General features: G+C 45.4%; 1 protein-coding gene across 1 annotated transcript in view; it reads right to left on the bottom strand.

The window, feature by feature from the left end:
* LSG1 (large 60S subunit nuclear export GTPase 1) overlaps positions 1-24,709 on the bottom strand; it is a 46,977-nt gene that overhangs the window by 21,794 nt on the left and 474 nt on the right. The window contains exons 2-8 of the mRNA XM_078607753.1: positions 23,330-23,456; positions 21,756-21,876; positions 21,066-21,152; positions 20,109-20,195; positions 19,419-19,479; positions 18,728-18,904; positions 14,621-15,010 (exon numbers count right to left, since the gene is read on the bottom strand). Of these exons, the coding sequence (XP_078463879.1) occupies positions 14,621-15,010; positions 18,728-18,904; positions 19,419-19,479; positions 20,109-20,195; positions 21,066-21,152; positions 21,756-21,876; positions 23,330-23,456 (1,050 nt within the window). The remainder of the gene's footprint in view (positions 1-14,620; positions 15,011-18,727; positions 18,905-19,418; positions 19,480-20,108; positions 20,196-21,065; positions 21,153-21,755; positions 21,877-23,329; positions 23,457-24,709) is intronic.

Here is a 24,709-nt window from a genome sequence, read left to right as displayed (position 1 = left end):
CGAACAATGGGAATGTTCATGGGAGATTAGCACTATGTTGATGGGAGAGATTAGGCAGGGGGATTGGGGGGATTAGCAAGTTAATGTCAAGTCTATGTGTAACACAAGCTGCGGCCCTGCCAACTGCGCTGAGGCAAGCACGTCCACGCAAGGGAACCACCGCAACGGTGGTCGCGCCAGTGAGGCACAAAGCCCATCACACAGCCAGAACCATCGGTACATCGAGGCTAAGGGAACAGAGGTGGTCATGTTAGTGAGACCCCAGCTCGTTCATGCAGAGGTACCTAACAGGGCAATGCAACTCAGAGAGTCGGAGATAACAGCCAAACGGCGGGGAAGAATGGAAGCACCACAGCAAGTTATGATCTTCTTGGTTCTTTCGGTAAAGTCACGTAGAAGGGAAGTAATAAAATAATAAAAATAAAACATAATAAAACAATTTTTATTATTTTATTACTTCCCTTCTACGTGACTTTACCGAAAGAACCAAGAAGATGAATCCCTGCAGTCACGAAAGCTTTAAATAGCAAGTTATGACTTTGCTTGGTTAATAACGTCCTCCCAATGATTGCTCAGCTTATACCCATCTTCTCGGTTGAAATTGTCTCCGTGTTTATATATCTGGATGGCTTCATGGACAAATCTTTGATAGTAGCCCGAAGGTTTGCAGAGTACCTTGATCTCGCACGATATAGTTTTTTTCCGAGACCAAGGTACTTCCGATCAACATTGATTCTTAAGCTCATCTTAAGTTGATTCATCAAACCATTTTTGAAAAAATTAAGATTTTCGATTCGAACATCATGTAATGGGGGTTCACATCACCCACGCAGACACTAGAGGCACTATCATTGAATTGAATCGTAGCAGCCGTAAAAACTGACAACCCCTTGGAATTGGCAGGGTGGGTGAATTATTGTTCCTCTACCCGCAGGCACCAAACAATGGTGTTTCATACTCTTTGTGTTTTTTTGGTAAAGTCACGTAGGTTAAAAGAAAACAAATAAACTAAATCACGACATTTCGGAGGCAATACAAGCTTAAGCTTGTGTTGCTTAAGCTTGTGTTGCTTCCGAAACGTCGTGATTTAATTTATTTGTTTTCTTTTAACCTACGTGACTTTACCGAAAAAACCAAATAGTATGGATCCTTGCAGTCACGAAAACTTCAAATCTAGAACTGGTGTTTCAGCACAGCACCTCCGATTGGCACAGTTGGCTACATACAGGGCGAAAGAAGTTCAACTTACATACGTGCAGCGTCCCTCCAGCTGGGATCAACCCTGCCATGGACCCCTAACGAGCCATCATGGATACAGGGCAGGCAACACTCGGCGAGACTGATGTGTACCTTGAAGGTAATGACGCTGGTCTGGTAATCTACTGACTAATAATGTTCCAAGTAAAAATACCCTATCAGGAAGGAACCGAGAACTGACGTAATAAAATACAAATTCCTGCTGCTTTCATGAATTAAATGGAAAAACATTTTTCATATTATATTTTTTCGCAGGGCAAACAACGGAAATTGTCATTTTATTTCGCGAAGGTGAATTGGGCACAACGCAGCATTGCACCAAATATGGAAATATTTTGCCTCGTCTGCTATTCATCTAGCCAACAATGTTTGACGAATGTCGTTTCAATTTCCTACACCCTAATATAAAATCTCAATTCCATTTGTTCGTGCAGTCATCATGTATTCAGCTTGAAAACCCCATCAGATTTCACTCTGGAGAGCTGATAAGGCCCCTTGGGCTTGACAGAGACAAAAAGAAAGATGGCCCATTTTCCACCTGACTGACCTGGGAGATAGCAAGGCTCAGTGGCCCCAACACAGATCATTAGACCCGGGAGCCTGCAAGCGATCTCCGGGAAAACCCACCTGGTATCATCTATATATTAATACGCATTTGTGTGCGGGTGTGTGTGCCTCTGTAACCCACGACGTCAGGCGAGATTGGGGGGGGGGGGAGGTTGATGATGTCACAAGACCTGGGGTGGTTAGGTCGAGAAGACAGGCAATGACCTCACGAGACCACTGCTTAGTTGGAGCTGAGGGGTGATGACGTCATGTCACGAGACACGGGGGTGATGACATCACGCGGGATTTGGGTGAAGCAGAGAAGAGAGGGGGTGAATAATTGTAATTTCTTTTCGGCATATATATAGTCAATCAATCAATATTTATGTCACGTGCAATATCGCCCACCCTAATAAAGTAGGCGTCAGTGCACATTATGACGGTAACGGGAATGGTACAGGCGGCATACAAAAACAGGAATCAAAAATGAAACCCATCATGCCCTCAAAAAATGAAATAAAAATCTATATTTCCACGTGACATCAGTTTAGGAAATCATCAGTCTCTACATATTCGCCATCGTTTTACTACGGCAGTTCCGGGGGCTCCTGCCAGTTTGTTATATTTCTGCACACAGTGTGCTTCTTAGCAGAATTTGTTGCATGCCAACACACAATATAGCAATCACCATCCATTTCCAAAATTAACAAAAATTACCATTTATGATTTTATTCAGAGCCATTTGTCAATCCACTGCTGGACAAAGGCCTCCTCCTCCCCCCCAACCACATGCTGTGGGTATCAAGATGATTTGACCATACTTCACCACGGTGGTCAGTGCCAGTTAGTGAAGAATGGCGACGCCCAGGACTGGTTTTGGTATCACTCGCCAATGACGTTAGCTATGGCTGGCAATCGAACTCAGGTCGCTGGATTCAGTTACATATAAAAATTTAGATTTAGATAGCATTCAATTGCAACCACATCTCCCGATACGACACTAATACTGATTAATACGAGTGAGAATCATTGACAATTAATGCTAAATCATATGCAAATGTTACATGAAGGTCAAAGGAGCGAACATAACCATATTAACAAGACAGAACAAGGAATAATGCAAACAAGATGGTAAAGACAAAACAGACATAATCAATTCCTGACTCGAATCATGACCTGTGTGATCCCAGGCCATGTGTCCCAAGATTTTCAACAGGAGTTAGATTTTATTTTATTTTCAATGGACTCTCAGGCACTGCAGTGACATTTTCACACCTTAAAGTGACGTTGTAACCCAAGATTTTCAACAGGAGTTAGATTTTATTTTCAATGGACTCTCAGGCACTGCAATGACATTTTCACACCTTAAAGTGACATTGTAACCCAAGATTTTCAACAGGAGTTAGATTTTATTTTCAATGGACTCTCAGGCACTGCAGTGACATTTGCACACCTTAAAGTGACGTTGTAACCAAGAGCCTTTTTGCTCTCCATGGCACACGTCCCCGTAGTGTTGCACATCATCTTGAGATGTGGTTCTTTTTATTTTAATTCAGAGTTGCTCAGCATAGGCCCTGAGGCCCAAAGCACCAAGCGGCCAGCAACAAATATCACTGCTGAAGGTGAAATCAATAAGTCAATACTTTTGTTGAACCGAGCGAGGTTGTAAGCAACCTGAGAAAAAAGACGATGAGAGTGTTTTTCCAAAGTCGAAGCCGTTCATTTAAACGCTCTACAAATCCAAATTGGTGTTGTTATTGTTGCTGCTGTTGTCGAGAGCAACGGGGATCTTCTGCTCACAAGCAAAACTTCAGGAGAGTCTACTAAACTGTCCAATCGATGCCTTGCAGGGATGACTGACCTCATAAGCCTATTCGCCACAGAGCGTCTCCTAACGGGGGAGCTTCCATTTTTCCACGCGGCGCTGTGACTGAAAGTTAAACCGCAGCGGACAAAGCAGCGGCGTTTTTGGCCCACGTTGATTGAGATCGGCAAACCGGGGGCGCCGCGAAAATCTAAGCGGCGAGAAAAAACATCTCCCCTGGTGTCACGGCAGTTTTGGGGAATGCGGAGAGAAAACGCTCTCGATGGAAGGGTTAAACTGGAGTCGTTAATCTCATCCGACACGCGTAATGCAAGACTACAGCAGGGGTAATGAGAACTGGGAACATTGATCTTTGAGGAGGGGGAGGGAGGAGAATGGATGTGACTGGCATGACCACAACTTTAAGATGAAAACTATGCATCTGGCATCACATGTCATACAAGAACAATTATTGAGGCTTCATTATTACGTCATCATTCTTAATTTTACCCGAACAGCCTTACATTCCTTCAGATGGGGGGGTCAATGCTTTGGACGTTTAGGCAGTTATACTTCAGAATATTCACTGCAAAAGCATTAATTTTGTGGTCAGTTTATATTACAGCTCCGTTGACAATCGATGACAGGTAAGTCATGGAGGCTGTTTGACAATCAGTTCGGGTTGGTGTACTGTTTCAGATGTCACTCGTCACTGATGTGAACAGTGGCTAGGAATAAAACTCAGGCAAGCGGGTTTATAGTTCACTGCATCAACTTAAGCACCACGGCTCCCCTTTGTATTATTGGGCAGCATATTTTAATGAGAGTTAAACTTTTTTTTATAATCAATGTTTTAAATCGTAAAATTATTCGTGGAAATGTTCATTAATCTTAAATTAATGACAAACGATGCCTTCACACGCCATAGTGAACCCCCGAGTATATAAATCACAAGTGGTATGCACTTGTGATGTACAAACTCGGGAGGAAAAGTGTAACGGAGATCTGAGATCTGTGGCTGCGAGATCGGACGGAACGACTCCAAGCCGTAAATCGTGGTACCAAAGAGGCCGCATGTTTTGCGAAGCCAATGTCAGGAGAGTGTGCTTTGTGTAACATAGTGTGGAATTCACATTCGAGTAAATCTACATCATAAGCAACTTTGTCTACCAGTCATTGTCAGTCACAGTATTTAATAACCATCATCATCATCACCATACTATTAAAGTATAAACTATTTTTATTTTACCGGGTAAAGCCCATTGAGCTATCTAGCTCTTTTTCAGAAGCGACCTGGCCACAAATGAAAGCTCAACTTAGTGGCTTATCATGTGGAAATGTATTTTATCCAAATATACTTTATACGCATGGATCTAAATGTGGAGGGAATAACCGGAGGACTCGGGGAAAAATCCACGCGACCACGGTGAGAACATACAAACTCCAAATATACACGTGTCACGGTCGGGATCGAACCCATTACCTCCTGCATACCGGACGAGGTAGTGAATATCCCGCCACCACGGCGCCCCTTGTAACAACAGTCACATACAGAAGGCGTCCTGTGATTCCTAGAACCCCCTGCTACTTCACCGACCCAGCCTAAGCCATGGCTGTTGGATCCAAAGCCACTTGGAGACTGAAGACCGCGGCTTTAGTGTGTCAGTGGGGTGGATTGTCCATACTTCCCCACGCCGGTCAGTGCCAGTCCGTACAGGGAACACGTTTTGTGCCACCTGTGGCCGAGTACCCGACTGGTTATAGGTGCCCCTATCCAGTAGAACCACTAAGATCTGCAAGGAACATGCAAGCCCCTTCAACACAGCAAGGCAGCAGTGCTCCGTTGAAAAGGAGTTTCAGCGGTTGCTTTAATCATACAACTCGTAGAGATTCGAGTGGAGGCTCATTACGATTGGACGGAACCAGAGACCTAAGTACAATAATTCATGATATTTAAGTATGATCTATGACCTTTGACCTCGATCAAAAATATATAAGAATTATATTCATCATGCTAACCTTATAGGGTTTGAGAAAATCTATCTTCCCACTTCCTTAATTTTAAGTGAACGAGTGGTGGAGGGTGAAGCTTGTACTGGCATTTACTCTAGGTAAAAGGATGCTTAGGGCCCCATGTTATTGAGCAAGGCTCATACAGTGAGATTAGGGCACCTTCATGATTCTCATGGTTCAATGATAATAATGCCTTAGACTCAGTCTCAAAGGCAACTTTAGGATTCTTAGGCTCCCATATTATTGCACAAAGCTCATAGAGTCAGACTAAGGCATCTATAGAATAATCCGGCTTCAGTGTAAAAATGCGCGAGACTCAAAGAGAGTCACAAACAAGAGTGGCACAGACACGATAAAATAACGTGAAAAAAAGCTTTATAGCTCATGGGATTCCTCCAGTATAAATATTCAGATTCTGATATTAACTCGCCATGCAACCGAGTCATTTAGCATTCACACCAAGCTGCAGCAACTCTTGAAACCGTAATCGTTTGGATGGATGTTTGTTTCATCTGGTTGGGAGAGTTCACGTGGCCACATATATGCATTTGCCCAGCAGGGAGCTCGCTCTAATTCATTACTCGCGATCTCGCCGTGTCGTCCCAGCGGTGAGTTTTTGCCCTTGTACCTCAACAGAGAACAACGCCGAAGGGCCCACTCTGATATTGCAATTTTATTCTTGCCGGTCAGGTTTAAATGACGTGAAATTTAGAGAAAATGTACATAAAAAGCACGCTGAATTATTTCAAAGCAATAATCCAACACTTACCCAGAGTCACAATTTAGAATAGACTATTATTTAGCAATGCGTTATATTGCTCGTTTGCACGCAGAGACTAATGCGCATGTCTACCTATGCTGCATATACACTTTGGCAGGATTTAATGCCACTGGGGATTTGGGGAATCATCACGATTCAGGGTCATGATTCGGTTCAATGATAAATTCTGTTTAAGGATAGTGGTGAATTTAGCAGGCACAATTGGCTGCAAGGGTCACAGCAACCATGAACATACAACATACAAATGGAAAAGCAGGGATTTTTGCACACGCGATTTTATTCATGCATCGTGAGTTTAAGAATCATGCTCAATTAACAAACGTCTAAATGATTCCCTGCTCCAATAAGTATCGAGGCGCTGGTCATCTCCTGTTTACGGCTCTCAGCCGATGGTATAAACTCCACATTCCTATAACAGGGAGCAAGTTTACCCATAGGACAACCACTGGCGAAGTTCCCACACACTGGCACTCATTTCATCAACCCCAGATGGATGGAGCTGATTCTCCACCCTAAATTAATTTGACCTCTAAATCCCCCTCATCCCCCTTCTACCCCCCTACCCCCCGTCACGTGGATTTTCCTCCAGGTCCTCCAGTTTTTCCCTCCACATTTAGAATCAACATGCATTTAGAGTAAGGGTATATGGCTACAGCGTTACATTTCCACGCGATAAGCCACTTCGTTGGGCTATCATTTGTGGCCAGGTGCCTTCTGGAAAAAAAACAGCGATACAGCTCAGTGGGCCTTACCTTGTAAAATAAAAAAATAGTCAAAAAAAATTTAGACTGACCCCCCTTGACCTTGTAAAATAAAAAATAGTTTAATATTTTTTTAGACTGACCCCCCTTGACCTTCTCCCTGCACCTCAGTGGTGCCCACCAATAATTGTTTGCCATTGCCTAGAGGGAGCTCCAGCGAATTGAGGCAGCCGGGGCTTGGGAGAGCACCAAGGCACAAGATCCCAGAGATACCACCACCCACCACCACCCTTACTGCAAACACCACGAACAATGTCAGTCTCTGCGGAATCACAGCCGTCGAAACGCTCTCTGCTGGCACAACAAGCAGGGAAAATTGAAGGTGGCAAGGGATTGCAAAATAAATTAATCGTAATTAACCGGCGTCAGTCAGGACCGTGGCTTTTTCACGACGGAGCTCAAGCTTGAGAAGGAATTAAAACAAATTGATTAAAATTGTCCGGTCACAATCTGCCGAGAGAAATTCACGCCACGCGTAGGGATACAGCGCTGCTGTCCGGAGCCTGATCGTCCAGCTCCCAAGCGCTGGGTTTACGGCAGCTGAATGTGAATTCTGAATGGTTGGGGCATGTGTCTAGAGCGAGTGGATGGTGGTGATGTGGAGGAAAAACTGAAGGTGCTGGGTTGTGAGGGTTGTTGACACAGCAACAAAATAAACATCTGAGACTGTGGAATTCGTGACCCGAACAGCAGCCGACTGGAGCCTCAATTATAACCTCACTGCTATGTTGAGTCACCGAGGTTGTGAAGTGCACTGTCCTTTTAAAAGGACGCAAAGCCACATTGCCCGAAATCCCAGGTGTTAACCAACAACTAATCACATCCTTCCCGAGCGCATACAAGAATACACCTATAGACAAGTCCAATCTCGACGGACAATAAACACCCGCAGCGATGAAATAAGCTCGTGTGTATGTGCTTAGCGGATTATCATGGGCGTTCGCTGACCGCACTTGCCCCAACATTCCGTTAAGGCTATACGGGGATCTTTGTCTTTGGCGGAATATCACCGAGCATCGCAGGATGGCGAGAGATGGCGGCAGCTTGGGGACTCATTCATCCAGCAGCGGGTTGATCATGGCTGATGACGACGATGATGAATACTATCCGTAGACGATAAAGAACGCCCAGCCCCAAAGTAATATTGCGTTGATGCGGCCAGGTGAGGTCAATGGCTGCAGAGAAAGGAGGTTTTCATTTGGCTAGGATGACAAGACACCCTTGGCTGTGGCCGAGCCACGTGATGAGCGCGTCTCTTTGACAAGTCTAATTAAACGGTCACCAGCAGATAAGAAAACATCACCCCGTTGCCCAACGATTGGGACGCAGTTCAAGAAGGAGGTTTAATGGGCAAAGCCGAAAATTCCTCTGACAACGAAATTGCACAAAGGACCAATGCGTGGGCGAAACAAGGAACAAAGGAAAAGTCGAAAAACCACAGTGGGCAAACACAACCGATGGGAGAATGCCAGTGGTTAGGAATATAAATCAATGTGCCCGCGCGCTTTGAGGTACCGAGTAAGCGACTTACAAGAACCTCGGTTCAAACCCCTAGAGCAGGGCAAGTAATGATGAGGCACCGTTGATTCATCGATTGGAATTAGTTCTTACACGTTCATAATGTGCGGGAAATCCAGAGAATCGATTACTTACGATCTGAGCAAATAAAATATCGTGAACCCCGCAGTAAAGTGGAGACAAATGCTAATAACGTGAATTTGCAACCACTGCCGGTTCTCTCCTCTTATCTGTGAAGATACACGGATAATATAATCAATAAAATCACTATTATTTATGTCAAATTAATTTTGCATCGTACGTAGCCAACCACGCTAATCGGAGGTGCTGCGCTAACAGCCACAATGATGGTCAGTGATCGTCATCATCGATCAATTAATTGATCAAAACTCCTATAATATGATAACCAACATCAGCAGCATGGCGCTAATCATCAGTAGAGGCAGCAACAGCGTGATGACCATAATCATTCACCATCAGCAGCAGCAATGGCACGATGCTGTCATCGCGTAGATAATAGGAGTTTGCGTGGATAATTGCATCATTAACCTTGCATTTATAACAGAATATAAATAACAGGCTAACGTTCCAGACAATGTGCAGACATGTTTAGACTCGCAGTTTATGGCCCCTTGAAAAATATTAAGTTGACAAATGAACAGTTTTGAGTTCACATTTGAAGTTTTAGGGGTTCTTTTATTTTTCTCCTCATTAATATAAAATTTAGCAACAAACCTTACAGTCGAGTGTCTAAAGTGTTCAAGTTAAGGACTTTGACCATGTTGGAAGCGCATTCTCCGATGTGTAGGTTACCCAATTGTAAAGTTAGAGAAGCAGTTTCATGTTCGACCTGGAAATTGTTAAATGTGCCCATCCTCAAGAAAAATATTAATAATAATAATCAGCCAGTTTAGTTCAATTTCGTTTTTAAGTGCAGGTGGTCGGCATGATAGACAGCCCAAGCAAAAAAAAAACACAGGGTCAATATCCTCCACGGAAAATAATACACATCGTTCAAAAAAACGCCAGGGAAAAATAATTACCAGTGCAATTAACAGTCACTGCAGTGACATCCGTGCAGTGGCTCGTGACACGTTTAACCGGCCGTCAGCTCCCACAATGATTTACTGCCAAGGTGACTATCGCCAGCTCGGCAGGCCCCATCGCACTCCCCGATACGCGGCAGAGCGCCCAAGCGGAGACGGCTTCAACTGTAATTGCTTCGCGACGGTCCGGTTGGAAGGGCGTCAAGTCGCATTTCCGTCAATGACGCGGCACATGCCACCAGACGCCGCAGCTGGTGCGATCCCAGGGCCCAGGCCTTTGTTGTTCCCGTGCCACGCCGGCTCGGCGCGTTGCCCACCCGAGGATAAGTCGCGCGCGCGTGGACAGGGGTGATGGGCGGTGGTGAATTACACTGCACTGTGCATCGCACTGCACCGGTGTGCAGTGACCCAGGTTCGATTTCCCGGCCACGGGCTTACAATCAGAGGCGAGTGATGTCTGAACTACTCCCGGGACAATCCTTCAGCAACCTGTACTGACCAGACCAGTGGAGCTAAGCATAGTTAAATAACTCGCATGAACGTCGCATCATGGGGAGATCTTCCAACAAGCAGTGGATTGACAGTCTATAATTTAAACGTAACCTTATCATGAAATTCAAGATGACATTGGGGTTTGCAAAAATCCGTTCTGCTTCTCATTAACAATCGGTTTATAACTCGCTGCCTTCTTGTCTATCGTTGATAAATATAATTGCAACGTGGTATATATATAAAACACAGCCGTGTGCCCAACCACTAGTGGATGGATGCCTCCCCACGCCGTGTAAGAAGGTTGTCTGACCATCCATCACCATGCTGGTCGGTGCGGATTGGTAAAGGAGGCGTTGGGGATCGAACTCAGGTCGCCGGGTTCACCGACACGTTGGGCGACGACTGCTAAGAAGACGACCGCGCTGACCCCGTTGACATCACACAATCGTTTCCGGGGGGGCGACCCGGCTGGATGTGTGTGCAGCCCCGTCACAGGCAAGCGATCGAGGTTACGCCCCAAGAACACACGCCGGCCGTCAACATCGTGGATGGTTCGCGGGGCCTCCGGCTGCCATGGAAACCGCGGGCCAGAGCGGACCACGAGAGCAGCATATGGGACCCATCTCATGGACACCTTTTGTTCCCAATAATTGTCTGTCTCCACCTGTAACGAAAAGCCAATTTCCAGTGTGTTGCGGGAACACGAGCGCAAAGGCGCCACGAAATTCACTCGTCGTGCCTCGTGATGATTTTCTTTTCACTCCGAATAGATTTCGGCCTCGCAGCATGCAACTCGTTACTTCACAAAATGAAACTTTGAATGTGGGCAACAGAAAAGCCGCACGATACAAAAAAACTGTTTTTTTATTTCCTCCAGATGTCGTTTCATGTCGGCATTGCCAGTGGCGGAGGGAGGGGAAACCCGTCTCATCGCATGGTTGAGCCGGCGCGATTGTCGATTCCGTGTGATGTTCTCAATTCTTCCAAGTGAACACTATATATTTTTTTGTTTCCACCCAAGAGATACAAACTACAGAAAGGCACCACAGAGAACAAAGCTATTGTTTATTGCTGCCCAAACGCATTCAATTCCGCACTGAGCAAAGATTGTGTTTGCCTTTGTATTCGACTATTATTTACGAGCAATATTATAGAATTGTGTCATTATGACTATAATTATTACGGGTGGAATGATTCACCCACCCACCCACCCCTCCCCTCATCAGAATTGTTGCCATTCAGGTTTGCAATTTGATTTTGTATTTTAATATTTTATTGTATAACATCAGGGTGAATGTAGTGACCTCTAGCAGCTGTGGGGTCACAGTTTCTCTTCACCTACAACATTTAAGAATCAATGCATCATTAATCTTCATCATCGTTCTCAGCCATGGTCAATCCACTGCTGAATGAAAGCCTCCCTCAAGATGCCACCATATCTCAAGATCCTGTCATACAATTAAATAGATAACCGCACAGCCTTCTGGGAGTGCATCATTTCTCATCAGCAGAGCCACACTTGCTTGAACCAATGATGGTGAACTGCCGATTTTACAAGCAAAGGTTCTCTCTCTACCATGAGCCATATATGGGATGTAATGCATCTGCTAAACCCCTCACAATAACAATTCAATTTACACAGAAAAACCTGACCGACTCGAACGAACGTTTCACCAAATTCTTAGCGAGCATTTCAATGCATGAAAGCAAACCAAGAGGGGATTAAATAAAACCCACGATACAAAAAAATACATTTGCAAAATACTTTTTTAACTGCACCCTGCTGGGCACCTCGTATCCACCCAGCAGTGTAGTATGAAGCAGTCGTGAGCCACCAATCCCAGATTACAGACGTGGCACCCCTATGCCCGGCCAATTTACATTTTAAATGAAATTCCACGCACGCGTGGTGCTTGACAAATGCCACCTATAATGAAGTGCGGTGGCAAATCACTGTGACGGGTAGCATCTACTCTAAGTAGCGACTGCCACTCACAGCGCCAGCACACAATGCACAAGGAACGCGATGGAAACAGGAATTTAAATGCAAATTTTATCTTGAATTTTTTAAAATAAAAAACGTTTTTATTTTACCAGGTAAGGCCCGCTGAGCTATATAGCTTTTTTTTCAGAAGCGACCTGGTCACAAATGATAACCCAACAGCAAAGTGGCTTATCATGTGGAAATGTATTGCAGCCAAATACTCTAAACGCACGTTTCTAAATATGGAGGGGAAAACAGGAATACTCGGAGAAAAATACAAGCGACCATAGGGAGAACTCCAAATATATAGGCGTCAGCATCGGGATCGAACCCACTTGCTCCTGTATACCAGGCGAGGAGGTTAACATCTCACCACTGCGGCACAAAATGTAGTTTTGTAGAACAAATTTTAAGTTGTTGCTGCTGCGAAATGTTGAGCACACCGGCCTTGCAATCCATAGGCTTCCAGTTTGATCTCCTAGCACAACTCTAGAAATGAGTGAACCAGTTAGTCAATTGTCGTGGGGTAAAGTGGAGGTATTCACTCCTCTTTCCAGACATCTAACCAGCGTATAAGAGTAGGCCAAATACTCTCAAGAAGGACCCATCTTGAGCTCCGTCTGGTAGAGGCTCTTCTGCCAGTAATTTGAGGGCTGTATCTGTACCTTTCACGTTTACCTTTTCGTCAGTGTTTAGCACAACCCTGCGTTGCCTAAGCACAATGAAAGAAACGGCCGACCACTGTACGCACCGTTCGGTGTGTTGTAAGCCGCAAGCCAGAGATCGCAAAATCCCTCAAAACGACATCAAGGCAGAAAAGGAGAGTTGAGTCCAGTATGCAATTGCTGACGTAACGGTGATAGGCAATTGCTGGCTGAATGCAAATTATATTAAATATGTCGGTGGTAGGTCAGGATTCGGTCTATAACAACCACCAGCAAATGCAAGCCCAGTGTGAGTATAGAACACGTGACTTTCAGTCCAACTCCCAGAAAGTAGCAGAATAAATAATAATAATAATAATTTACAGACCTTCTCAATGCACTGCTGGATGAAAGCCTACCAATGCTGTGTCCATTACGGGGATAGTTGGACCCTACTTCACGATGCTCGTCCATGTAAGTTGGTGAAGGATTATCGTTCACCACGAACGAGCAAGGGGGTGAGAATTGAACACAGATTTTCAGGTTCGTAGTTCGATGCGCTAACCGCTGCAGCAGCACTCCCTAGGATTATACAGGAACGTGTGTGTGCTTTCACTGGAAACAAAAGTATCCCCAGATATTGTAGATAAACCAATGATTGTTGTCCCATGGATGAAGGGGCATGATAATGAATCAATGTGGGAAGTTTTCAAGTGCATCAATTGCCGAGGACAGCGTAGCCATCTTCTAAATGTCATCACCGAGGACTGGCAGCCAAAACGGTCCGTTCAATATAACACAATGGAATAAAAAAATGTTCTGTCGGATACTTTACTATTTCTTTTTACGGAGGGGAAGAGGGCACGGGAAGGGATGAATTTCGGAATTACTTTTTATATTCTCTATAAATGTGGATCTGTCATAGTCTGGTTTCCTACTTTGAAATCTTTTAAATTATTCATTTTATAATTATTATTGTCCAGAAAGCAACAGGTGTAGAATTTATATTGGAAAAGATGAAACATTGCAAAGTGTTTTTTTTCCAACATTGAAGCTCCGTGTATAATTTTCCCTCTTTTTTTTTACAATATTTTAATTTTTTTCTCCGAAGTATCATACCAATTCTACTATCTGTGTCCTATCATGAGACAAATACATTTCCATTTGGAACCCTCAAAGCGACCATCCTTGCAGCCTATGAATGATCTCGGAAGAGGCTGTCATAAATAATTCCTCAAGTACTGGAGCTTCAAAAGTCCGCTATCCACACTGAGAAGTGTACATTTTTATATACGCCCTGCAAAAAGTGCTCATCACAAGAAAATTAAATCACAAGTTTTAATGAACGGCTGGAATAGGCCAAATGTAGCAACAAAACATTTTAGTTAATGCTTTTGTCTTTTATCCCCAATTTCAATACTGTTCCAATTTTGCTATCGGCATCCCGTTCACATGGAACTTTCGCAGAGTAGCACTTGACCCCGTGATCAAAAATGACCCACATAAGACGGTATCACAGGGCGACTTCTGAAAATTCCTACTCGTGACTTCTCATCCACTGCTGCACTTTCCCATGGACCCCGCTACACACAAGTCCATCGCACAGCAATCATTTTCATGGGGTCACTGTTTACCAGATCAAGAACGTCGGCACGAACAAACTTTTTTCCACTCAATGAGAGACAAGCATTACCAGCGACGTGCGAGGTGGAATTGCCGTAACAGCCACCAAACAGCTTTCGCTCGGTTGTCAATAAAAACGTGCAGCACCTACCAGTCCGATAGTCGTCTGCCCTCGCTTCACTTTAGGTCCCACGTGGAAGTTCCTGAAGACGAGCAGCAGCTCGTCCTGGTGGAGCAAGCGACTCGAGTTCCTGACGGGCGAACGTGCCCTCGGCGCGCTGGCGCTCTCCTCCATGCCCAGGTCCTGCCACGATTCCTCGCCGTCGGTCACCGACTTGAAATCACTGTCATCTTCATCTTCATCGCACGTCTCCCATCCATCCGTGAGATCTTCGCCTTCTTTTTCAGCTGTTCTGGCCTCGTCCTGTCCTCGGTCGTCCTTCTCCTCCTCTTCCCTCGTGCCATCTTCCGGCTCGGTGTCCTCCTCGCTGAGGTCGGAGCCATCTCCCTCTGTCTCTTGTTGTTCATACTCGTCCAAGCCCTGCGGAGCAGACAAGAGCAGTCGTCATCATGTAATTCACAATATTCATTATAAATGTTTTCTGGGTTAGATCGCGTGAATATAAATGTGTCGTTAACCCACCACCACCACCCGACACAGCCAATTAGTAATGTTTGTCACGTAAACAAAACGTGGCAATTAGCTATAACATCAGGACGTCGGTGTGATTGCGAGTAAACCCACAAACATTTACAATTGAGTACGACATTTCGCTGGTGATTACAACCAGCTTCATCGGGCAATTTGCCAGAATTGTGAAAAAGTGTTCCTGCTTCCGATATTAACTAGATCAAGATGATGAAGGGTAATTTACGGTAAAGGTGCAGCCCTGCAATTTCTTGATTACGCCACTGCTAACAAAAGGGGCTCCTCCAATGCGAACTCTAGATGGTATTGGCCTACTCTTCCACACTGGCAACCTGCCAATCGACAAAACTGTAGTGTACACATTAATATTTCTGGGCAGACAGAGGTTTAAGAATATTGGCTGTGAAAATCTACGAGGAAGTTTTGAAAACGTTCTGAACGGGCGACCTTTAAATTGCAAGTCCAGTGCACTAACCATGACACCATGGTAATTACACACCATCTGAATACATTCAAAAAGCTAATTTATAGTTGATGTGTTTACTACTAAAACCACTTCCGATTCACTTTTGATGGTCAAGCCCAAGAGCACCATTTACAAGTACTTACATTATTTTTAAGCGAAGTTCTTTGTCATTCCACTTATTGATCCAAACCATCCCCACACTCACTCGACTATTTAATCCTCCTTTTTTTTCCTTCTGTACACATTCTCATTGTCGCATTTCCCTATGTATTTCTTGTTAATATGCATGCAACACAGTGCGCGTGGAACTCCACACACCTTCACCCACTATTAACCGCGACGCAATCTGGCACAAGCACAGCATCGAGTGCAATGCAGAAAGACTCACGACGTCGTCATCGATTTCATCGCACAATGCGGCACGGGCTCTTTTAAATAGAGACACAAATCAGCTGGCGAAAAAACAAGCCCGCAGGGAACCACTCTGCGGGTGAAACTGTCAATTTCCCAGGGTTTTTTTCCCTCCTTGACGAAAACAAACGACGCCGTGAAATGCGTACCCGCCTATCCCACTGCAAGCCATCGCTCAAGCGAGCTGACAATTGACACGCGAGTGACGAGAGCCGACGGGCGATGTGGCGAGAGAAAGCGTCGCGCGCGTCGTGACCCTCGGTGACTCGAAATCACGGGCCACGATTGGCTTTTCTCGCTGTCCGCTTTGCACTCTTTGCCACCTGCTCGAAGTGACGTTCTCACGTCCGGGAGAGGTGGGAGATCGGCACCAGCTTGGGGTTGTGACCACAACGTGGATCACGTCGGCATTGACTGATTGGAGCCCTCGTATGTACTGTATGCATTTATGTTTGTCGAACTTCTTTTGCACCGTACGTAGCCAACCGTGAGTGGGTGAGTGTATGCATGTTGAACTTATTTTGCACTGTTACGTAGCCAACTATGCTAAATCAGAAGCACGGGGGAAGGACAACAAACAAACACAAAAAGCAGTTCTCTAGAAATGAATTTTCAATCCAGATTTACAAGTGCATTATTTGCACCGAAGCTTCTGTTCGCTTTTCGTGTGAAATCGCCATATTTCAGCGACCGCAATTTATTGACAAATTGGCGACGTCTCCAACTAAACTATACCTTTTTCAATCTTAACGGTCATTTGCCGACTAATAATCCTCACCTTGAAAATACTACTGACTAAATGAAAGAAGTTTGTCTGTCATACCACTTACAAAGCAAAGACCAAAAGTAGCACAAGGATGAGCAATGCATAAAATAAATCTAAAGCAAAAAAAAAGGAAAAGCTTAGCAACAACTACCAAAGCAATAGATACTGAGAAAATATCAGTGTATAAGAGTGTGTGTGGGCAAGGCAAAGAGAGTGGGGATGGGCGGAGGAGCCTCCAGTAGTGGGAGCTCTAGCGGGTATTTGGCCTATTCTTCCACGCACTGCTTATCAAAGTAAATATTTGTCCTGGATATTGACAGGTCAGCTTGAGTAACATCCGCTCAAGAGCACCACCTTCTGGACATATGTATAAATACAGAAAGGCATGGGACTACAGAGCACTGCATTGGACAAACGATGACCTCTTGCGGTTCCCACGGAAATACGAGGTTACGTGTTTCCCAGATGCCTTGTGCTACTAAACCTTATAGAGGAAACATACTAATTCACTGATCACTAATCTATTATATAATTACAATAACCCCCCATCCGCCTTTGATCTCTGCATCTGATTGGGTTCTGTGATGACGTCATCCTACTGCTCTATTTAAGAACGGAAGCAGGTGGATGGCTTCACTATTCTGGGAAATCGCCCGATGATGCTGGATGTAATTACCAGCGAAACGTCGAACTCAAATTGTAAATGTTGTGGATTTACTCTCCAACACGCTGAAGTAGTAACTAATTGGCGTTTGTTTAAGTGACTAATCCCTTTTTAATTGGCTGTTAGGTGGTGGAGGGTTTCGACACATTTCTACTTACGCGATCGAACCCAAAAAAGTTATTATGAATAATATTGGTCGCGAAAGCCTACGTGTTAAAATTAACAAACCGGTCCAATATTTATTCCCTTGCCCAGATGCTAGTCCCGCAACTTCACAACCATCATCAAAAGGAAAGGATAAGTTGATGGACAACAACGTATAAAATCCATTCAGTGTTTTACAGTTATGTTTTCACTTGTGAAAATTGATTTGCCTGTCTAAAAGAGAGGGGATTGCAATTTATCTATGGTCCATGGTCCATGGACAGCGTCGTTGTAACGGGAAGGCTCCAAAGGTAACGCGGAATCGAGCAGCAGTCTCTGCTTGTATTCGGGTGTCTGAGCACAGGCCCAAAGGCCAAACTATCCAAGTTGCCAGCAACAAACAGCACAATGGAAAGTTTAATAGGAAAGAGTTAATATACGCGTCTTGAAATTAGCAATATTTACAATGGAGTAAACCCATTTACAGTGGGTTTAGTCTCCAACACACCAGTGTGCTAACCGATACGTTTTGATTACGTGACACACCATACTAATTGGCCATGGCGGGTTTAACAACACATTTATATTTAAGCGATCTCAACATTGTTTTTATCATGGATATTGGTCGCGAAAATCAACCTGACTAAATGATTGCAACTTGCGGACTGTCCCCACCTAGTAAGATAAAAAAAAAACTGGTTTGGTTTTATTTGTTTATATTTTTAAGTGATTTGTTTAACCTTGCATATAATTTGCACTCCTAAAGTGTTGTTACATTATTTGTTGTTGTAACGTTCTGCCCTGCCTCTACTGGACATCTGTGAAAAAGAGCTTCATAAAATCTCCATGGGATTCCTCCTCCAGCATAAATAAATATTCTGATTCTGACACTCGGGGACGCATTTCAGTTGGCGGTTGAAGTTGGAAGAGAGAAATGCCACCATAAAATTAATGGTGCCGCCCCCATGGTCGCCCCCACCCCTCCCCACCGTGATACGTGGATCAAACAAATCACTCGAGACACCGGTGTATGACAGCAAGAGCAGTCAACGCAAATGCTGTCGCATGAGGTCACACTTTTGCCGCAACGTTCCTTCGCTGACTATGCGTGAAGAATTAATGAATGGACGCGTAGCGCCGCCACCGCCGCCCCCACACCTGCGCCTCGGCCTCCAGCCGCTTGGCCTCGTGCAGCGCAGACCAGAAGACGACGCGGACGTCCTGCGCCTCAAAGAAGTCGGCCCACGCCTGGCGCTGGCCCTCGGAGAGCAGGTCGGCCTTGTTCACCAGGATGAGGTTGTCCTTGTGCGGAGACACCTCCGTGACGTACCTCTCCTGCCCGGCGTCATCCAAGTCAAAGTGAAAATGTCCGTCAAGCATCAGTGGAGCCAATGACAAGGACACGGATGTTGATGTAAAAAAACTCAAGCACTTGTATTTATCACTAACACTGCCTTCAAGAGTATATAACAGGCGACTATTTGGGAAAGTACCCCTCTTCATAGTGCATAGCACACGTGCTTATGTGTAGTGTTATTGATGAATGTGTTAAAAACGTTCACTCCAGTTAAAAATACTCATGCTCTAAAGAGTACCGCAACTGCCATATCCGCATTGCCTTTGGCAACAGGAGTGTTCGTGGGTACATGATGATAATCATGTATAAGGAGATACCGAGTTAGGATTACGGGATAGTTAGGACCATCAATTGTCTGCAGCAGTACTATTCAAAGCGGCGGTATTTCACGCAACCGTGTAGTCGTTCCTGACCAAAAACCTCTTCAGTGAATTGAGGCACACAGAACCTGCACTTTGAAGCAATCACAGCAACAGCTTGGGCAAAACGTACCAGATCTTCACACCTGAACAGGAGTGGATTTCTTGCATCCACAATCTGAACAACAACGTCACTGCGAGGGATGGAGTTGAAGGGGGAAGGTGAGGTGGAGCAACAGATGGAGAGGGAATAGAGGGAGGGCGACAGCAAAATATGAGAAAAAGAAGACAACGTGGTAAGAGATTTTAAGAAGAAAGTTAATTCATTCACATCTCACGTTCAATATTATTCATCCAGAATGCGTTTTTTTGGGTTAGATTGCGTAAATATATATGTGTCGTTAAACCTGCCACCTTTATATATAAAACTGTATTTTGATATTCGTTGCAAAAGCCTGCGTGTTAAACATTCATATTCAATTTCGTATTATTATTTAGGAACACTATACTTTAAACTCTTTGGTTTTTTCGGTAAAGTCACGTAGGTTAAAAGAAAACAAATAAATTCAATCACGACGTTTCTGAGGCAACACAAGCCGTCTTGTGTTGCCTCCGTCATGAAAGCTTCAAATCTATAATTAACACTATACTCTACTACCATTGACATTCAAACACTGCATCACAGCTCTATCCAGGCTCAACAATGCTTAGCTTCCCCGGCACATTTAGGGGGGTTTGGTCACAGGCCTGGTGCACACGAGGAATACTTCAATGAAGAAAGTTTTAACAAGTGGTCAGTCACTCGTCAAGAGGAGACGGTCACCTCCGTTCGATGACTCTCCACAGCTGCCTCCAGAAGTCAAGGTTCCGCTCAAATGGAGTGAGAATGAGCTCCTCTTTCTCCTGGAGTCTGGAAGAAGTGCACACACACCATCGTCACTCTTCCACAGGGAGAATCCCTCATACATCTTCAACACTGGTGCATCAAACATACATTCACGAGTACATTCGTGATGGACCTATATAATCATTAATAAGGTACAGCCCAATTATCAATCCACCGAATGTTTGATCATTCGTCACCATGCTGGTCAGTCTGAGTTTGTGAAAGAAGACCCAGGACTGGTTGAGAGATCACTCGCCACCGATGATAGCTGCCGACAGGAATCAAACTCAGCTCACAGGGTTCATAGTGCAGTGCGCTAAACTACTGCAACTGTTGACCAAATATTCAGACAATTTCTCGTATACACAAACAGTGACAAACACACATGCTTTTTCAGACTAACAGTGACACTATCACAGACTAATAATAATAATGCTCACGCACACACTCATAGTCAACAGTGATTGTGCTATGCATGGACTTACTACTTCCCCCCCCCCCGAATCTGAAATTTCCCTGACAGGCTAAGGGGTATAATAAGGAGATGGGAACTGCATCAATGCTCATTTAAGCAGGAAATCACTTAAAACTCACTAAAATCCCCAACCAAGATTTGAAAATGTAACTTTCTGATTACGAGCCAAATTTGTTATTCTGATGCATGTCACACCTTACACTCACACATGCTTACACCCAGATCATGATTTAAACTAGAATCCTTCCGATGGCGAGCCAGGCACCTAACCCATGAACCATCCCGCATCCTCATCTCACATTTACACTCACACTCCTACTACCCAGGGCACCTTGAGCAAACACATCCGTTCAAAAACACGGCAACACAATTAAAGCTTCCAAATGCATTTGTGGAGGAGAAAAGGCTTCGGCACTCACATGGCGAGCTGGCGGCGCCAAGCCAGGAAGTCCTCCCGCTCGTTCAGTTGCAACGCCTCAGTGGTGGTGGACGCGTCCCAGCGGGGTCTGGCCACACGCACGCACACACAGGGTCAAGCGGTCAACTCAACGCCACATTAAGCGAGTAAGGCCGCCCTGCAGCATAGAGAGCGAGACCCTGGATCCGTATAGATGGTGTCAGAGTGCTTTCTCATTTCTAATAAACCGAGCATATGTGGACATGTGGCTGATGGGGCTAACACTGTCAGAGCAATGGGATGGCACTGCTGAAACCATTAGTTTGAACCTGGGTCAGTTGAAAAATCAAGCAATAGCTGAAAGTGACCTCTCCACTAACATTAACTCCAATGGGCGCTATACTCACGTTAGCCTTCGGCTTTTCACGTCAAGATAACACGTACCCAAGTGTAATCCTTCACCGTAAACACAATGGAAATGCTAACATTAACCCCGACACTAACAACAGCCATTGTAGCAACATTTAGATGTCAGCAGCCCAGGAGAAGATCCAAAGCCAATGGTGAGATACTATACGAGCAAACCTTGAAGGTCAGTCGTCAACTTTACAACCACTCGACCGAGCGGAAGGAAGCGATGATGGCTGCAATCACACTGACCATAATGACACCTCAACGCGCTCGCATTAACCTGACAAGAGTGTCTCCCTACCGTCGTGGGATGTTCAGGAAGTGCTTGTTGCTTTCATGAAGCAGCTTCATCTTCTGACTCTCCTCGTCCGAAAGCACGCCCGTCCGTGCGACTTCAGACACCACCTTGATGTTCAGCTTCTCTGAATTTAGAAAATAACATTAAAACACCGTGTTATACACTAGCTATTTAAGTGCGCGGCAAAAGCAATACATATACCCCCCTTTCATTTAGAAATGGTTTGTGCCAGCGCAGAAAGAAGGCTTCAATATTCTGATGAGTTAGTGTCTATTATAATAATCTTCTTCGGGTGGCTGATGTTGCTATAATTTTACATTGAGGTGGATGAGCCAGATAATTGTGTCAGGAGTGGTGTTTCGCTGTGATGCCCCCTCCGTATTTGTGAACTGTTAAGACATTCCAGTCTGTTCTGGGTTATGACAGTTGCACACAGTAGAGTTTTGAATTCATAATAATAATTTACAACCCTTTGTCAACCCAATTATCCATGAAGGCATCCCCATGATGTGGTGGTCACGGGGAGGTTGTTAGACCAAACTACACCATGCTGGTCAGTCCAGGGGGAGAGCCACGGACATGGGAGCACAGAACCACAACTCAAGAATTCTGCGGCTTTCACCGCACTGCCTACTACTACCCTACCACGTAGCCACCTCTTCTATTTCTATCCTTGTGTATGATGGGCAATGTGTTCAGGAGCTAAATGCCAATGTCGAGGTCTGCTAGCAACGATAGGGCTTCAGGAGAGAGTGTGCGTCTTTTTGCTATTCCTCCTCCTTTGAAGGAGCGCAGACTACAGTGGTTGACTATATGGCCCAGAGTTTTGGTTGCATGGCGACAGTCGCACTTCCGTGGCTTGTCTTTAATTTTCCATTCATGAAGGAGATGTGCGCAGTACAGAGGTCGCAATCGGGTACACGATACCCGTACCCTATCCGATACCCAGCTACCCGTACCCGGCCGGGTATCGGGTACCCGTTTGCGACCCTGGTGCGGCCGGGTACGGGTAGGCCCTGAGTCACTGGTGAGTAACCGTTTGTCACTCATTTCCCAACGTCTTGTCTCTTCTCACAATTCAAGTTCCTAGAATCAACCCACCCGCGCCTGCAACATGACTTCATCCCAGAGGTCGCAATCGGGTACCCCATACCCGTACCCGATACCCGGCCGGGTATCGGGTAGGGTACCCGTTTGCGACCCTGGTGCAGCTGGGTACGGGTACGGGAAAGGAATCAAAACCCGTTTGCGACCTCTGGCGCAGCAGCCTGTTACAAGTGTTTTCGAGGAATGTCAAAGCCAGCAAGGTGTGATATTTGGGTCTCGAATGAGGCGTTTGTTCCGAAGGACGTTCACGTTGGTTCCACTCTGTTCGCCAGCAGAGTTCCTCCGGATCCGAGGTGAGATTCTAGAACGGTGACGGCGCCATTCTAGCAGCCACCTGTGACAAACCACGCACGTGCGGTGGTCACTCGCCCAAGCACTGATCACGCTCAACCCTGCGCCGAAGTGATTTGGTCACGGGTGTAGTGTACGATGCGAGACGTGTGTGTTTGGTTTTCTCGGAGGAGCCTTGCCTGCCGTGAACTCCGTGCCGGCGAGCTCGGCGGTGCTGAGGAACTCATCGAGCGCGCTCTGCTCGGTCACCGACTGCAGGTTCAGGCGGCCCCAGTCATAGCCGTCGTTCAGCTCGCTCGTGTGCAGCTGTTATGATGAGACGGTAGGGAGGAGGGGAATAAACGACGACGACACCGTGGCGCTGTGCTGGCCATGCAGACAGACACCTCGATGACGCGACATCATCACGAGCTGCGTTGTGGAGAATATAAGCAGCGACGTAAATTAGCAGACAACGTGGCTTCGATAAAGGAGCCAGAAAGAGAGGAATACCGAACAGAGAATGGCTTTACGACGACATCAGTAGAGATCGGTGCCAGAAGATGTGGCCCTACTTGAGCACATGTGGCACAAGGCAGAGGAAAGTGGAAACAAATGACGAAATGTACAGTGGACACCTATGGGCTATCTGCCCATGGATCGTGGTGGTGGTGGTGATGATAATGACGCCTTCTCCACATAAGAGTATATATTTTACACAGCCCATCAGCAACACGGATTTATGATAGGACTGCATATTGTCAACCGCACTGATTTCAAGACTCTGGGTCGGTTTCGATGGACAGTGCCACAATCGGCAGTCAGGCTTTGCTTGAATGAGTTCAGGTGAACTGTCAATCTTGCAAAGCATGGACGACATGGGGTCCGAGTTAGACTCAAACTTCTACAGTAAAGTAATGCAGAACTCAAAACAATCATGAGCGTCGTTATGGAGAAAGCATTACTCCCAGAGGGTCGTGCGGCCGGTGGGCTGCGTATTTTAAAAAATACTTGTAGTTATGTGGAGACACGAATACGTGAAGAAGACATCGTCAGCTAATGCATTATTAATATTCTCAACAAGCTCGTGATAATTGTGTTATAAATTATAGAGCCGTATAAAACAGATTATGCAAAGCCTAGGACCCCCCCAACCCGTGTAGCCTTGCCAGACTGTAGGGGCAAGTGCTGTTAGCGAGCACCTATTAAGGCCGGAACGGTACACGACCGCCTTTGTCTCCCCAGTGGCGATGTTTACACACCGCACCAGGTACTAATTTGAGGCTGAGTCGACCTAGAGGATGCCCATGACCGGTTTAGATCATCATCACTTGGTGTTGGTGGCACGATCACGACGTTCAAGCGGCCCTACACCCGTGGTCTGACACACGCACGGTGATGCACAAGCTAATGGTGTTAGTAGTAGTAGTATAATTATAATTATTGTGCCTTTCGCAACACAACAACACTGGGCAGAGCGTGCGTACGGTGAAGCGAGTAAAAAACTGTGTGCAGGAGTAGAGCCGAGTGGAATTAACGTTCTAGATTTGAAGCTTTCGTGACCGCAAGGATTCATGCTC

The sequence above is a fragment of the Lampetra planeri genome, chromosome 28 (assembly GCF_965212315.1).
Source record: "Lampetra planeri chromosome 28, kcLamPlan1.2.h2, whole genome shotgun sequence".
In the NCBI taxonomy this organism is placed as follows: domain Eukaryota; kingdom Metazoa; phylum Chordata; class Hyperoartia; order Petromyzontiformes; family Petromyzontidae; genus Lampetra; species Lampetra planeri.
The sequence above is the reverse complement of the archived record's forward strand: the minus strand, read 5'-3'. Positions and strand labels throughout refer to the sequence as shown.